Genomic DNA, 16,486 nt, shown 5'->3' on the forward strand with positions numbered 1-16,486 from the left:
GCAATGTGTGTATTGCGCAAATCAGTGGGCGGGGCTAGACCGGCCGTGTTGAAGTAGGCGTTGGTCTTCTTCTTCTTCTGGGGTGGTGTTTTATCCTCTTTGTCGTCATAGTTCCCCACTTTGAAAGACAAGTCGTTTGCTGAGGCTGGTGTCAATAAAAGCTTTTATTGGACTAACAAGGACGTTTTTCAATTCTGAAACTTACAGGATATTCTTATAATATGATGACCTCTTAGATGTCAAAAGCTCAAGGAACATTTGATTTCTCAGTTCATCACCCCTTTAATTCTGCCATTTGTCATGATCATTTTGAAAGTTGTCATGCTTTTAAAATCAACATGTTCTTACATGTTCCTGGTCTTTTTGTGCAGAATATTTTGCGTGTGCTGCACACAGAATGCTTGCCTTCGGAATATTTAATTAAAATGTCAAAACATTTTCAAGGTTTAATCTGGATAAAAATTAATTATCCCTACATTTTTACTCACTGAATATCAATTTAATATAAATAATTAATTCTTAACTTGTACTTAATACTTAATACTCTCAGACACTTAAGATTTAAACAACACTGTGTTAGATATTGTCTTGGGAAGTGGCGAGGTGTTGTGTGCAATATTAACAAACAACACAACTAAAACTCCTTTGTAAACAAGGTATGCAGTATTAAAACAATCCTTCTTTATATTAAATACATGGAGTAGTGTTTCTTTCAAACAATTAATTAAAATTCATTATACAACTGAATCCCGAGTTGTAAGCTTCAGTAAAAATAGCTGATCTATTTTGAACGATTAAAAAGCATATGCAATTAACTTGAGACAAAAAGGAATTAACGTCTGCCTGTGTGAAAAGTGGGGGATTTAACAGTCTGGGTTCACATTATGCAAAAATGTTTCAAAGCTATGAGAATGAGTTGCAGTTTTCCAAAAGCATATTCAATGTACTTGTGGAACTGTCAATCATTATGTGGTGCAAATGGAAAAGATTTTGAACATTAAGAAGGGAACAACTTTTGAACATTAAGAAGGGAACAAATGTATAGGTTTTGTGCAGCCATCAACCTTTTGAATAAAATAAGCTAAAAGTACTTGGACACTCAGAGCGAACAAGAACATTTCAGTAATAGACTGCAGAGAGAACAGATGAAGGTTGGTCATTTTACTTTTTAACAATTTATCAAAATTGTGCCATTCAGAAAAAGAAGATTTCTCTTTTGCAATAGGTCAGTTATGTCACATTAGACTTATTACGTCTGCATAAAGTCTCAGAGTAATAGTAGTAGTGAGGTAATGCATACATGAATATTAATGTGACACATTTGCCCCACTGTTCTTTCATCCTTTTTTTTTAACTCCAGTGTGTAATTTCACCAAATCAAATTGCAAAAATAATGTTTCAAACAGGTTTCCAAAAGGTGACCCTCTAACTGAAACAACGCATTCTCACCCCAAGGCGTCACCTTTGACCATGCTTCAATATTTGACGTTTTAGGCGCCCTTTAGCGTCACTTACATGACGCGATCCTACGGCGTCATCACACTGACGCTAAAGGAAAGCGTCAGTTAGAGGACGCGGTTAGGTGTGGGGTGGGGGTAGGGTACACGCGATCCTCGGGCGTCATCTAACTGACGCTAAAGGGCGCCTAAAGCGTCAGATATTGAAGCATGTCCAAATGCTTCCCAAGGCGTCAGTTAGGTGACGCCTTGGGAGTGAGAATGGGCTGACTGAAACTGAACCCTGAAGGCCACGATTACCCTCCAGACTCTGAGAGCGCATTTCCTCATATCCCAATATGTCCTCCCTCGGTTCACCTCAAAGAGCATGCACAGAGAACTCAAAATTAAACATGATTTAATGACTCATGAATGTAAGTACACACTGACACGAAATGAGCGGTTTGTGTGAGAAAACGAACAGTATTTATATAGTTTTTACCTCTTGTTAACAGCCGTCGAACTGATCTGAATCAGATGTCCAACTGAACCGAACTGAACCGTCTCCAGACGTTACACCGGAAGTGATCTCTCGCGTGTACGTCACACAATGTTTACACAGAGATTTCGGAAGTTTTGCCTTTCACTAAACATATTTAGATATATCGAAATCGTCTTCCATTTCGATTTCCTGTATATTTATTATTTTTATTTTTTTCTTGTGTGACACCTGAATGAAAGGCTCATTATTATGCGGGTCAGGTTAGAATCAACGAATTATTCTTGATGGGGCTGGACATGATACGGCATTCGCATATTGCCTTGGCAAACAAAAAAAATGTCTTTCACAATAAAACCCAATTCACAGTTTTATGTGAATGATTAGGATGTTTTTCAGATCATTTTGAAGAACAAAACTCTAGGCAACAACATCCATTAGTCAAAAGTCTTTGACTAATGGACGCATATAGTGTTTTGTGGCCTTATTTCAGAAACTTTCATTTTTAGTTTTTTCAATAACCACGCATAAACAATATTCTCTCAAAAATACAAACATGTACATACATGCTGCTCATATTTTATGGTAGCCCTGTTTGTGCTAAATAGAGTGTAATTTCACCTGTGCCATTTATATGTTTATGAGCACCTGAAAAAAGCACAAATGTCAGGGCATTTCAAAACGTCTCAAGGAGCCCAAAAACACATTAGACCCCAGAGGGTTAATAAGGGACAAAAATACTGCGTGTTTATGGATGTTAAAGAAAATACTTTATAGGGTCGGTTTCGATTTTATGAAAGTTATACAGTAACTTTAATATTTTAATCGAATTACTGTAAAAGAAAAGTTTCTTCCTTAAATTTTTAAGTACAATCAACTTAGATGTTTAAGAAATCTTAAAAAAACTTAAATTACATTAGACTGACAATTAAAAATGAGTTAGAGCCCTGAATGAGTAAGATGAGTTGAGTTAGAGTAACTGATGACAGATTTGTTTTTTGGGTGAACTAACCCATTAAAATGATAAAAGCTGACATTCATCAAAAAATCCTGAAAAAAAGTACAGTCCGTTTCCACAAAAATATTAAGCAGCACAACTCCTTTCAACATTGATAATCTTGAATGATTTCTGAAGGATCAGTGACACTGAAATTCAGATTTACATCACAGGAATAAAGTGTTACTGTATTTTGATCAAATAACTGCAGCCTTGCTGAGGATGAGAGACTTATTTCAATTTAAAAAATCTTGCCGATCACAAACATTTGAACGCTAGTGTTTTTTTCATTTTCACTTCCATCATTTGAGTAATTCTGTTTAGTATCTTCTACAGGGTTATGAACCGAACAGATTTGATATGGAGGGTTTTCATTATTTATAGTTGTGTTAACTGTACTCTCTTTCATCCTGTAAAACACTGTCTCTTTTTTTCTCTTTCACACACAGAAAGTTGGCTGCCTCTGAAAGGGGAATTCAAACTAAAAGTGAAAAAGCCTAAATGAAAGAAAGATGTTCGTGGAAATGGTGCTTTAAAAAGAGAAAGAGAAACTATTCATTATGAAGCAGGTGAGAGAGATACAGAAACAGGTAGATATACAGTTCTGTATGTGTATGTAATTATAGATCTGTCTGTGTTTTTCTTGCTTCCGTCTTACTTCTTCACGTCTCTCATAGTAACGGCATAATGTGTGAACAGTGCTGGACTCTAGGGCTGAATTTGATGGATCACTCCCACAGTTCTGGAACATAAAACATCAACAGCAGAATGAGCTGACAGGTGGCTCAATCCAACACACATACACACACAACACACAAACAAACACATGCAAGACAGCATGGAAGCAGAAATGTGGGTGGGATTATGGGAATTTAAGTTATTAACAACTATGTTGTTTCTTCCTCTCTCTTCTTTTAGTTTCTTATTTATTAGGTGACCTTCAACCTTGTTAGAAATCAAAGAACAAATCAGTCATGTTCAAATGTTGATTTACTGTGAAGATTGTATAACTTGCTGTCTTATTCTCCTCAATGAAATTACTGACAAAAAATAAATCATTTAAAATTAAATTAATTAAAATATGATATTCTCCACAAACATCGTTCTAAACTCAGGGGTGCAGAGAGGAAGTGGCGCAAATCGAAAGATCCTACAGACATGGGTCTTTATCAATCCCTCCTCTCTTCTTTCTCTGCTAATATTTCTATTGCTAAAATGACTTACTATCACAACAAAATCATCAATTCTTCTGACTCTCGCATGCTTTTCAAAACCTTCTCTCTTCTTAACCCTGCTCCTCCTTCATCAACCCTAACAGCTGACGATGTTGCCACATTCTTCATATAGGCCAACTTACCAATCCACAAACTGACACACACATTTTATTAGCAAACGCACACATTCTACCCTCCTTCTCTCTACTTTCAGAGGCGGAAGTCTTTAAAGTCCTACTTTCCAGTCGCCCTACTACCTGTCCGCTTGATCCTATCCCCACTAACCTACTTCAAGCCATTTCTTCCTCACGCACATCATAAACTCCTCTCTTCACACTGGTTCCTTTCCCACAGTTTTTAAGCAGGCTCGGGTAACCCCACTGCTTAAGAAATCTAAATCTAAATCCAGCACTTCTAGAAAGTTACAGACCGGTATCTCTTCTTCCATTCATCTCAAAAACACTTGAACGAGTTGTTTTTAACCAGATCTCCTCCTTTCTTACACAGAAAAACCTATTGGACAACAATCAGTCTGGTTTCAAACTGACTGTTCAACTGAGTCTGCTCTGCTCTCAGTAACTGAAGCTCTGAGAGTGGCACGAGCAGCTTCCAAATCCTTTGTTCTCATGCTGCTGGATCTGTCTGCTGCCACCAGATCCTCCTGTCAATCCTAAAGATGAAGGGCATCTCGGGAACCGCACTCCAATAGTTCAAGTCTTACATCTCAGGTAGGTCCTTGGGTGTCGTGGAGAGGTGTGGCATCTAAGACCCAACATCTAACTACACTCTAAAAAATGCTGGGTTGTTTTAACCCAATTTTGGGTCAAATATGGACAAACCCGAAATGTTGGGTTAAAAATGTAATGTAAAAATTTAACCCAACGGCTGGGTTAGTCCATATTTGACCCAAAGTTGGGTTAAAACAACCCAGCATTTTTTAGAGTGTACTGGGGTGCCTCAGGGCTCAGTGCTTGGACCACTTCTCTTCTCCCTCTACATGACATCACTAGGATCTGTGATTCAGCACCAGTGGTGGAGGAAGTACTGAATCTCAGTACTTAAGTAAAAGTACAAATAACCAGATAAATATTTACTTTAGTAAAAGAAGTAACACAATGACAACCATAGTTAAGTAAAAAGTAAAAAGTACCTGATTTTAAATGTACTTTAGGTATTAAAAGTAAAAGTACTTGCATAACAATTGATTCTCTTAGTGACTATTTTCTAATGATTAATAAAACATTTAATTCTAACTCATTCAACCTAATACTCCTATAATGATGTTCAATAATGATGGAAAAAAAAATTGTTGTCACCATTTCTGAAACAAGCTTTCAATTAGGCAATATAAACCATGCTTATCCTTACTATATATTAATAACTATGTTTGGCAGTAAATGCGATTCATTTATGGTGTAATTCTGAACCTCTTGGCTTGCCATAATGTGCATAGTGTGTTTCCTATGCACGTAAAAACACATTTTTGCGTATAAATTGCACGATAAACACACTGCGTGGGAGACGCATTTAGTTGATGTATCTATGGCAACCAAACGTCACTGGTGAGACAAACGTGCAACGAACGGACGGTCAGATAACGTTTTGGCAGGGGAAAAACTGATCAGAAAATGTAATGAAAATGTAACAGAAGTTGTAGAAATGTAGTGGAGTAGAAAGTATAATAATTGCTGCAAAATGTAACGAAGTAAAAGTAAAAAGTATGCGCTATTTATTCTACTTAAGTAAAGTAAAGATACGTGAAAAATGTACTTAAGTAAAGTAACAAAGTATTTGTACTTCGTTACATTCCACCACTGTTCAGCACTGGTTTTCAGTTGCCGCTCGCATCAAATTCAAGTCACTGACATTCGCCTACTTCCATTAGTCTTCAGTTTCACATGATCCTTCAGAAATCATTCTAATACACTGATTTGCTCAAGAAACATTTCTGATTATTATCAATTTTGAAAACAGTTGTGCTGCTCAATATTTTTGGGAAAACAGTGAAAAACATTTTCTTCAGGATTATTTGGTGAATAGAAAGTTCAAAAGAACAGCATTTTAATATTACAAGTTATGATACCTTATAAATGAATTTAATATCACTTTTGGTGGGAGTGTGTGTGTGTGTTCAGCTGCTCTCTGCTGCCTTCTGCTGTCTTGTGTTGTTTGGGGTAGAGACATGAATGTGACCTAAATGGAGACCTGAAAGCAAATTCATGAAGGTTTGTGGCAAAAGCTAAGCTGCTTTGTGGCGTTTTGCATTTGTGTGTATGCGACCCGAGAGACACAAAGACATTAAGGAGAGTGAATTAAACTATGACTAAACGTTTAATTTTAAACACCCCAACCATGATAAACACAAATTAAGCCGAGACACCTGGTCTTTCCGGGCGGAGATTCTATAATTACGCAAATGTGTCTGCTGAATATAGAATGTCCTTCATGCCTATCTAAGCTGAAACACTTTAAGCAGAGACACTGTGTGTGTGTGTGTGTGTGTGTGTGTGGGGTAATGCTTTTCCTGCAGAAGTGCTAATGTATTTTCTGTGTCTTCACCAATGGCTATTTTAGTAAAGGTTTCCTCTTTGCTATGTTTCAGTTGTGAATGTGCGTGGTGTGTCTTGATGTGTGTGTTTCAATTCATCAGGGCCTCCTTTTCTTTCTGCCTCCCTTTTCCTTGATCTCCTCAGTCACTTATTCACCAGACTGCTTGATGAGGGGAGAGACAGCAACGGATAAAGAGATAATTGTGTCATGTCAGTGATGTCTTCTTTAGTATTGAGCCATGATCTCAGCCAATAATTGGTGTAATCAAGTTGCTTTAACATGCACAGGTGAATTTAAGAATGAGTGGCTTGTTCCACTCCCTAATTCCCTATCCATCTTTTTCCTAAACGAGCCTGCTACATTTCAGATTGTGGGAGACGTGGGGGAGTTCCACTCAAAAAGACTGAAACAAATAATTTCAAGTCATAAGGTTGCGCTCCAAATAATCCTAATCTGTCATTTTGACTGAAGCAGCTGTAAAATTTTCTTCATGTTCTATTTTCAGATGTCAGGAGGATAACGAAAATGGTATAATAAGAATAACTATGGCAAGAGTTATTTTCAGTCACTGCATTCTTTTCTAACTGATTATTTTTTATTTTCCCCATTTATATTCTGCTGTAAAAGTATAAAGACAACATATTCTACACGATATTTTGTAATATATCTCATTAATGATTTACTGGAATGTTTTTCTCCCCAAATCCTCACGTCTCTTTCCAGGTTTGTTTTCAAACAGTTGCTTGAATTTAATTGTCTCACCTTTTGACTGCTAATCCCTATTAGCAGTGTTTAAATGTTTCTGAAGCAATGCAATATATACTCACCTAAAGGATTATTAGGAACACCATACTAATACTTTGTTTGACCACCTTTCACCTTCAGAACTGCCTTAAATCTACGTGGCATTGATTCAAGAAGGTGCTGAAAGCATTCTTTAGAAATGTTGGCCCATATTGATAGGATAGCATCTTGCAGTTGATGGAGATTTGTGGGATGCACATCCAGGGCACGAAGCTCCCGTTCCACCACATCCCAAAGATGCTCTATTGGGTTGAGATCTGGTGACTGTGGGGGCCATTTTAGTACAGTGAACTCATCATCAGAGAAGAGATGTCGCTGCAAGAGGGAGGGCATTTTATTTATTTTTATTTTTTTTTGAAATTGCACTGTTAAATCATTATAATAAATACTGCAATAGATTTCATTGTGACTTTAAAATTATTCATCAGATATTATATTCAAATTTATTTATAACCCAGTCTTCAGTACCCAGATTTAAGTTTAGCTGAATTCTGACATGGACATTTGACCAATCTACTGTAAACATAACAGATTAACCCCTGTATAAACTTAAAAGCTTCTGAGTTTTATGTAATTTATTTGCTCAAAGCCTAGTGTGACTGCAGCTTTAAGAAATTCAGCCAAAAATGAATCTCTCATGTTATTTCAAACCTGTATGATATTTTCCCTCAACTATCTTCACAAATAAGATATTTTGAAAATTGTCTGTTTTTGTTGTTGTTTTTTACAGTGAAAGTCAATGTTTTGGAACTAACATTCTCCTAAATAGGTTTTATGTGTTCTGCAGAAGATGGAAAATCATACAAGTTGACATAATGACAAGTGTTTCATTTTTGAGTGAACATGAGTGAGATGTTAGGAAATATGTGCTTAATCTGCAGTTTTTATATTTAAATTCTAAGAATACCAAAGGCTTTCTTTCAAGGGTAATATTTTAAATATTTTTTATTGGGGGTAATCTTTCTTTTAGCGGTAATTTTATATAGTGATAATATTCGGGTTAGTCTATTATGGACTGATTCATATTTAACTAAACTGTGAAGCACAGTGTGAGAAAGATCTGACTTTTGCTCCTCGATAGGATAATTCACTCATATTTTGGTCTATAATGGAATAGTAGCAGCATTCATAGAAAACATGAATGCAAAGATGTGTGACGCTTTTCTACAGCACTTGCATACATACTTGAATGACGTCTTTTCTTCATTCATGTCTTCATCAGTTCCGCCAATCACATCATCAGCAGCTCAGATAGCACAACATACAAACTGCATTCAAATGCATAGCGATGCTGTCACAGCAAGACATCCACAGACACGTGTACGTTGTCCCTCCTGCTTTGTATATGAGTCATATTTTGTTGTTAGGCCTTAACAAATATTTTCAATGGTGTGTCCTCATCTAACAAATGCACGGCTTCAGCTCTGGATGTGAGTATATTTGGTATCTCCAGGCATAATTCTCAAGTTTAAGGCATAATTCTCAAACTTCTACATTTGTGTTTCACAGAATAAAACGGTTTGGAACAACATGAGGGTGATTAATGACAGTCTTCAACTATATTTTAGCTAGGGCTGGATTATTTTTTCATCAATCATCTAATGTTAAAGGGTTAGTTCACCCAAAAATGAAAATTCTGTCAGTATTTACTCACCCTCATGTTGTTCCAACCCCGTAAGACCTTCGTTCATCTTCAGAACACAAATTAAGATATTTAGGATATTAAAATCGCTCCTGCATACAGTCCATAGGCTTCTTGAGGGACTGGCTCTTGCTGTCCTCGAAAAGTAATTGAAGACATCGTTAAAATAGTCCAAGTGACTACAGGGGCTCAACCTTAAGTTTATCAAACGACGAGAACACTTTTGTGCGCAAAAAAACAACAAAAATAACGACTTTATTTCAACTATTCACTTCCTTCTCCATGAGCCTGTAAGTCAGTTAACGTAGTGTGATTGCGTAGAGCTACGTCACACGTAGGCTCACTATTGGTCGACGCTGGTCATGTGTGTGTGATGCGTGTGACGTACAATAACAGAAGCTTACGCTATTAAACTAGTTAGCTGACTCGCGCAGAGGGAGAAATAAACGAATAGTTGAAATAAAGTCGTTATTTTTGTTGTTTTTTTGCGCACAAAAGTGTTCTCGTCGTTTGATAAACTTAAGATTGAGCCCCTGTAGTCACTTGGACTATTTTAACGATGTCTTTTATGACTTTTCGGGGACGGCAAGAGCCAGTCCCTCAAGAAGCCTATGGACTGTATGCAGGAGCGATTTTAATATCTTAAATATCTTAATTCGTTTTCCGAAGATGAACGAAGGTCTTACGGGGTTGGAACAACATGAGGGTGAGTAAATACTGACAGAATTTTCATTTTTGGGTGAACTAACCCTTTAAAGATGCAGTATGTAATATTGACAGCTAGTGGTTAAAATGGGTACTGCAGTCCAAATTCAAAATCTTGGGAGAGGGTTCCTCAGCCTTGGCGCTAACGTGGGTTGCCAGATTGAGGGTGCAATAGGAATGAACGCAATTTATATTGTAAGACGTCGAGCTTTTCAGTGTAAGATGATGAGTTGATTTATCCAAGTTCTAATATACGTCTGGTCATAGAGATTTTTATGCAGATGCTGTTTAGGTCAGGTAGAATCTGTTATCTTTAACTCAATTCGTTTTCTGGCCTCCATGGCTGAAAGACACTGTGTTTTGTGGCAATTGGCAACCTGGGGTGTTTAAATACTACCTTATTTGGTAAATTGCCAGTAGGTGGAATCACAGAGATGAAAACAAAAATAGACATTTGACATGGGACGCATATTCAAAGTAGAATTACTGGCTGTAGAATTGTTTTTATGAGAAACAGGTAGGCTATTTAAACTTATGTGCGATGCTGGAGGGGGTATTGCTGGACCATGATCCAGTCAGCGCAAATGACCCAATTCTCACTGAAAATAATTCAAATGTCCAGACGAGTCTGTGGTTTCAACAACTTCTTTGTATTATTGAACAAAAATGCAAGTAACATACAGGCAATTGCTAACTTAACTCTTCTCAACTGATTTGCCTCTTAACCTCTCGGGAACGCCTCTCAGTGTGTGCGTAGGGACGTAACAGAATACTCTTAAAGGTATAAAGCCACAATTACATGTGCACCTCGTATGACACTCACGTTCTCACGCCGGTCGGGCAGATGACTTAAAGATGAGATCTACCTGTTGAGCGGCTCGTGATTGACTAGTTATATGTTAAAATATCCCGTAATCTAGAGCGGGTGTGCATGCGAGACAGATGTTGTGTTCAAAACCGCGCACGGCAGAGGGGTAAGCATAGGCGTCGATTTCGGTGATTTTTTCCCGACCAGATTTCGTCATTAGTCATTTTGTACCCACCACTTTTGGTTTCCTGTAACCACTGATGAACATATTCGGTTTTGAGAGAAAAAGAAAACTATACCGAGGGCGGATTGGAACCCATATCCCCTGACACTCTTGGCAAAAGTTTGAAAAACTCAAACTTACATAGTGGATTGTTGGATTTATTTATGGGTTGAGCAGAGAGGCTGCTCATTTTGACAAGTTTGTAACCAGCACTTTCATGTGTCTCTGTCCCCTGCACATTTCAAACCAAACTAACGCCCGTGGAGGTAAGCGAGCGAGAGACCTTGCGTGTGCAGACCTCTATGTTGCAGACTAACACAGCACCCCCCCCCCCCACCCCCCACCCCCTGTTGGAGAAGCTAAACTCAAAAGTTGGCAGCAGGCAGCTATGTTATACACAGTGTGTTTCTATTAACTGAATGACAGTGGGGTATGCGAAAGACCAGAGCAGCCGGTGAGCGCGCACGCCGCAGTTTTTCCTGTGGTGGTTTATCATGAGTTTATCATTCTTCTTTTTTCAGAGCAAAAAAAAAAAAAAGTGAGGAAGTGAGCAACGCAGAGAGAGACTCCTGGAAAAGTAAGAGAGAGTCTCGTATGGTACAGTGGCGTAGCCAGGGGAGGGGCCATGGGGGCACTGGCCCCTCCTGAAAACTGATTGGCCCCCCAGTGTGCCCCCACCCTTCTAATTGTCTGTCACTCAAAAATTCAAATCATAATCTTTCAGCTTGTAGTAGAATAATTCATGATTCCGCGTCGCGCGATGCTTCTCAAAACCACACGGTAAGTTGATATATTTTTAAGGAAAGACGATGTGTATTCACCCTGCTGAGGGGAATGTGCTAAAGCCTGGAGTGGAGCGAAAGCACGTTCCTCTCTCCACTCTAAGCATTCTGTAATCACTTCGCTCATGGTCCACTCCGGTTTTTCAATTCCCGCTCACGGAAAAACTGCTCCATGTTCACTCAATTAGTCTTAGATTTTGAGAAGTGCATGTCAGGCTACTGCTCGCTCGTTTGCTGCGGTCGTATGATAGAAAACAGAACGCGGGTCAATATTGGTCGTTTCTCAATACCAAGAACGCAAACTTCGGAGAACGAACTCCCGAGGACGAGAGGACGCGAGTCCGGTCATTCTGCTAATGGAATAGCGCGTTCTTGATCGCGTCACTCAGCACGCGGCTACTCCGGTTATCTCTTATATGGTATAAAACACAACTTTGCTTCTTTTCATCAACAATAAAACGAAATACATATAAAACAGCACTCTGCCTCATTTCATTTATAAATGGACATATTATCATGAACAGATTAATGGCCACAAAAATGTGGTTCAGGTAACCTTATCTCACATTGACTATCTTCACTGCATATATTTATAACACGAAACCCTGCTTCTTTTTGTTTTCATTTTAAAAATGTGAAACATTATTGATCATTAAAACTGACATTTAACAAACAGACATGTATCGTTTTATTGTATTACACACAGTGAAGAGAATGTATAGTAAAAACATACACATATAAATAATATTTTATATATTTTAGAATATATAAAATTACACAACCCTGTCTCTTTTGTTAAATGTCAGTTTTAATGATAATATCCCATTCAACAGTATAAGTAGGCTAATAGGTAGGCTATAATAAGCTGAGAAATAAAGTAAACAATTCAGTTAAACATAAGTCAGCTCTCTAATGGGTTACAAAGTTAAAGTTAAATAGCCTAAAAGTTAAATATATAAAGTTATGAAACTTATAATTTCTTAATAACTTATAATAATAATAATTTTTTTTTATTTAATCCCTGCATCCAGAAACATTCTCAAATAAAAAAATATAAAAAAGATAATTAAATAAAAATGCATGATTAAATAGCAAAATAAATAATTAATACTACTGGATAATTAAGTCACTGTTTCTATGATCCACATATATTACATTAAACTAAATCATACCTTTTTGAAAAAGTAGCTATCTAACAAAGTATTATATGTGATATTTTACAATCAATATGCTCAAGACTAATTAGCCTTCCTCGAAATAAGCAGATTTGGTCTATTCATCAATGCAAATTTACTGCAACTGCTGAAATGCAAATTGAATAGGATGTGGGGAAAAAGATGTATACAATTTTATTACAGTTTTATGAATTCATTAATTGTGTATTTATTATATGAATGATTAATATAATTATGCATTCATATAAATAAGGCTGTTCTATTATTATTTGTGAGTTGGACACTAATACATTGGATTATTTTATTTATTACAGTTTTTCTATCACTTTTGTAAAGTGAAAAGTTAATATAAATTGTATTTTATTGTTTTGATTTAGAGCAGTAAATAACTGCTATTAAAAGATAACAGGGTATCACTGTTTATTGCTGATTTTAAAGCTTACTGAACTTGAAATGATTTGGATATATATAGTTCTACATAAATACACAACATAAGAATGGCCCCTCTGTAATAATTGTGGCCCCTCTTGTGCCCCCCAGTTGAAAAAATCCTAGAATCGCCCCTGGTATGGTACAAACCCACAGCAGTTAAAAAAAAAAAACACCCGGCAGCGCAAGCGGGGGACGTGATGAGTCACTCGCGAGGCGTCGTCGGCTCGCTTTGATCAGCCGCGGTTGGGATCTCGCGCTGTAAAATATTTGAACAAGACGAATAGCCGGTGAGTCACGGTAACGGCGCTAGATCTAAGCCTATTGTGTTATGTTTTCTGAGAATATCGCGATAAATTCTAATAAAAATGATAAAAGTGAATTGCAATAGGCTATAACTTTTTATAATAGGCTATTTGAGATTTTAGCTCATTTTTGTTTTACAGTCGTTTAAGTCGCTCAGCATAAAAAACGATGATAGGCCTATTCGCCTTAAATGTCCAATTGTTTTCTGTATTTTAGTCATTGGGTGTAGCAGGCCTACTCGCCAAATAAAGCAGAGCTGGAAAGTCATTTTTGTTTTGGAAGAATTCAGAAGGGTGCAAATAGTTTAAGTGACATTTATTTGTGATATTTGTCAAACAAGCTTGTTGTCAGACCAGACCCGTGCAGTTCTCGCTATAGCCAAGAATCAAAGAGTTTACATTCGAGAGTTTTATTGATGATGATGAGAATGAATAGGCTAATAACAATCATTTTAGGCTATTGATTTTTGGCTTCAGTTAAATCGATCTATCTTCTTTCTTTGAAAGCAGTCAAAAATGATGTTGTCAAATGTTCTGTGTCCCACTGTCCCATTCTTTCTTGCGCGCGCTCCTCTGCTGTGCTTAGGACCGAAACAAAAGCTGCGCGCGGGCGCGGGGAGGAAAAAGGCAAGGAGCTCGTGACGTCGGGAAGACTCGGTCAAACACACACCCCTCCTCCTCCCATCTCTCTCTTTTTCTCAGTGTAAATATACCATCTCCACCAGATGAGCGGACGCACTGGATGTTTCACATCACAGGAGCCTTCAGTATCACTACTGGCTGACAAAGACCTTTTGTTGTTTTTGCTTGCATGTTTTTTCGTTTGTTTTAAGTGATATTATTCTTGGATTTCAGCACTCGACTTTCTATCTTTTGCGAGACATTGTAAGAGCCTCGAAACTGAGGAAGGTCTTCTCGACACCTCCAGCCCTAAATCTCACCCCTGGATATGACAAAGATTCCTGGAGTCAGGGGGGAAATACCACAGAAGAGACACATACAGTAGACTAAAAGACAGGACTGTACCGCACGAGGGGCGGAATGGCGTTGTGGAGAGGACTCCTTAACATTCTTGAGTGTGCATGGTTGCGATAGAGAGAACAGAGCCACACCAAGACCTGCTGCAGCAACACGCGCAGACAACAGGGCACGTTTTCCTCGTCAGACCGCGTTAAGATGCGCTGTTTCTCAGCACGCGAGCGGGCGCATGCCATGCTGTAGCGCTGCGCAGCCAAATGGCACGAGCCAGCCCGACCGAATCGCTCTGACGTTAGTGGAGGACAAGACGTATGATGATGCGCGGCAGCTGCCGTGGGACCAGTCTGCTCGTCCCGATGCGTTCTCCACTCTCCATTCGGTTCGCCTTCACTCTTCCTCGCACACACCTGCTCGTATTATCTCTCTCTGTCCTGGGAACGCGTGTAAGCAAATAGAACCGCGTCTGGCGTGGGAACAATGGAGTTGTCAGAGGTTCGCTGTTCCAGCGCGAGCGAGGAGCTGTACACCATCAACAAAACACCCAGTAACAACAACGGGAACCGACCAAAGCGCCTGCTGTGGCAGAATGCCGTTCGACACATCACCGAGCAGCGCTTCATTCACGAACACAGCCCGAAACCCGTCTCACCGGAGGATCATCACGCGCAGGGCTCGCGCAAACACTCCGCCGGTAGGACGTCGGTGAGCGACCGGCACAACAACGGCGGCACTAAAGTCTTCCCCGAACGCTCGAGCAGTGACTTGGGTTTCTTGCAGATCGACTGCGCGCCCAGCAACTCGGACTTCTTCCTGAGCTGGGGCTACACATACCGCGGGGTCATCTTCCCCACGCTTCGCTACGCTTTCAAGTCCAGGGACCTCGAGCGCCTGTACCAGCGCTACTTCCTCGGCCAGCGACGGAAGTCAGTGGTGGTCATGAACATTTTGGACGTGGTGACCAAGCTGACTCTTCTCGTGCTGCACCTGACCCTGGCGTCCACGCCGATGGACCCGATCAAAGGAATGCTGCTCGGCTTCTTCACGGGCATCGAGGTGGTCATCTGCGCTCTGGTTGTGGTGCGCAAGGACACGAGCTCGCACGGTTACCTGCAGTACAGCGGCGCGGTGACCTGGGTCGCCATGGCCACCCAGATCCTCGCGACGGGACTGGGCTACGGCTTGCTCGGGGATGGGATAGGGTACGTGCTCTTCACGCTCTTTGCCACCTACAGCATGCTTCCACTGCCTCTCACCTGGGCCATCGTGGCAGGACTGCTGACCTCCGCGCTCCACATCGCGCTCCAGCTGCTGGTGCCCCCACGAGCGCAGATCTCTACGAATCAGGTGAGACGAGAGTGAATCAGAGAAACGTGCTATATTACATCATGACAAGTTTGTGTGCATTGGTGCGGGGGTAAATGGATGTTTTGCGTGCTTGAGAGGCATTTAACCCAGGCGCAATGGTCGCTGTCCACCGTACGTGGTGCTGAAATCGGCATTTTAAGGACGTTCGTAACGGACTGCCATGTGCTTTTCTGTCTGATACTGATGTCTTGTTTCTGCGGTCCAAATTTTGTAGAGGTCAATAAAGGTCAAGAAGAGCTCGTGAATGCGGCAAAGCAGTCACAATAGAGAACTGCAGTCAGTTACCCATTTCATTAACATCTGATGAGAGCTTAAGCATTAAAAGTGTTTTCAAATATATTTTAAAAAGCATACGTTTTTGTATACATTTACAAAGAAAAGACAATGAAAATGCTGCCAACATTTACTGTATGGAAAAAAAACAAACATTTTTTGTTTGTTTTTTTGGGCCATACATTGAAATTCAATGGGGTTCAAAGTAGTTTTTACACAGGTGTTCTTCGAAATATCTTCTTTTGTGGTTTGGAACAACATGAGGATACGTAAATGATGAGTGTTTTTATTTTAGGAGAAC

At 39.3% G+C, this 16,486-nt stretch overlaps 1 protein-coding gene across 5 annotated transcripts in view; it reads left to right on the plus strand.

Annotated features, from left to right (window-relative positions):
• The window catches only part of adcy8 (adenylate cyclase 8 (brain)), a 76,721-nt gene that overhangs the window by 5,527 nt on the left and 54,708 nt on the right, over positions 1-16,486 (plus strand). For 3 of the 5 annotated variants that reach the window (XM_089131114.1, XM_089131111.1, XM_089131113.1), the window contains exons 2-5: positions 3,382-3,501; positions 3,610-3,712; positions 4,654-4,874; positions 14,425-15,891. In XM_089131114.1, the coding sequence (XP_088987240.1) occupies positions 15,025-15,891 (867 nt within the window). In that variant the 5' untranslated portion in view covers positions 3,382-3,501; positions 3,610-3,712; positions 4,654-4,874; positions 14,425-15,024. Of the gene's footprint in view, positions 1-3,381; positions 3,523-3,609; positions 3,713-4,653; positions 4,875-14,424; positions 15,892-16,486 lie in introns of all 5 variants that reach the window. The other 2 variants (XM_089131112.1, XM_039694687.2) reach the window with 2 other exon arrangements.

This window comes from Pimephales promelas, chromosome 5 (genome assembly GCF_988280905.1).
Source record: "Pimephales promelas chromosome 5, fPimPro1.hap1.1, whole genome shotgun sequence".
Lineage (NCBI taxonomy): Eukaryota > Metazoa > Chordata > Actinopteri > Cypriniformes > Leuciscidae > Pimephales > Pimephales promelas.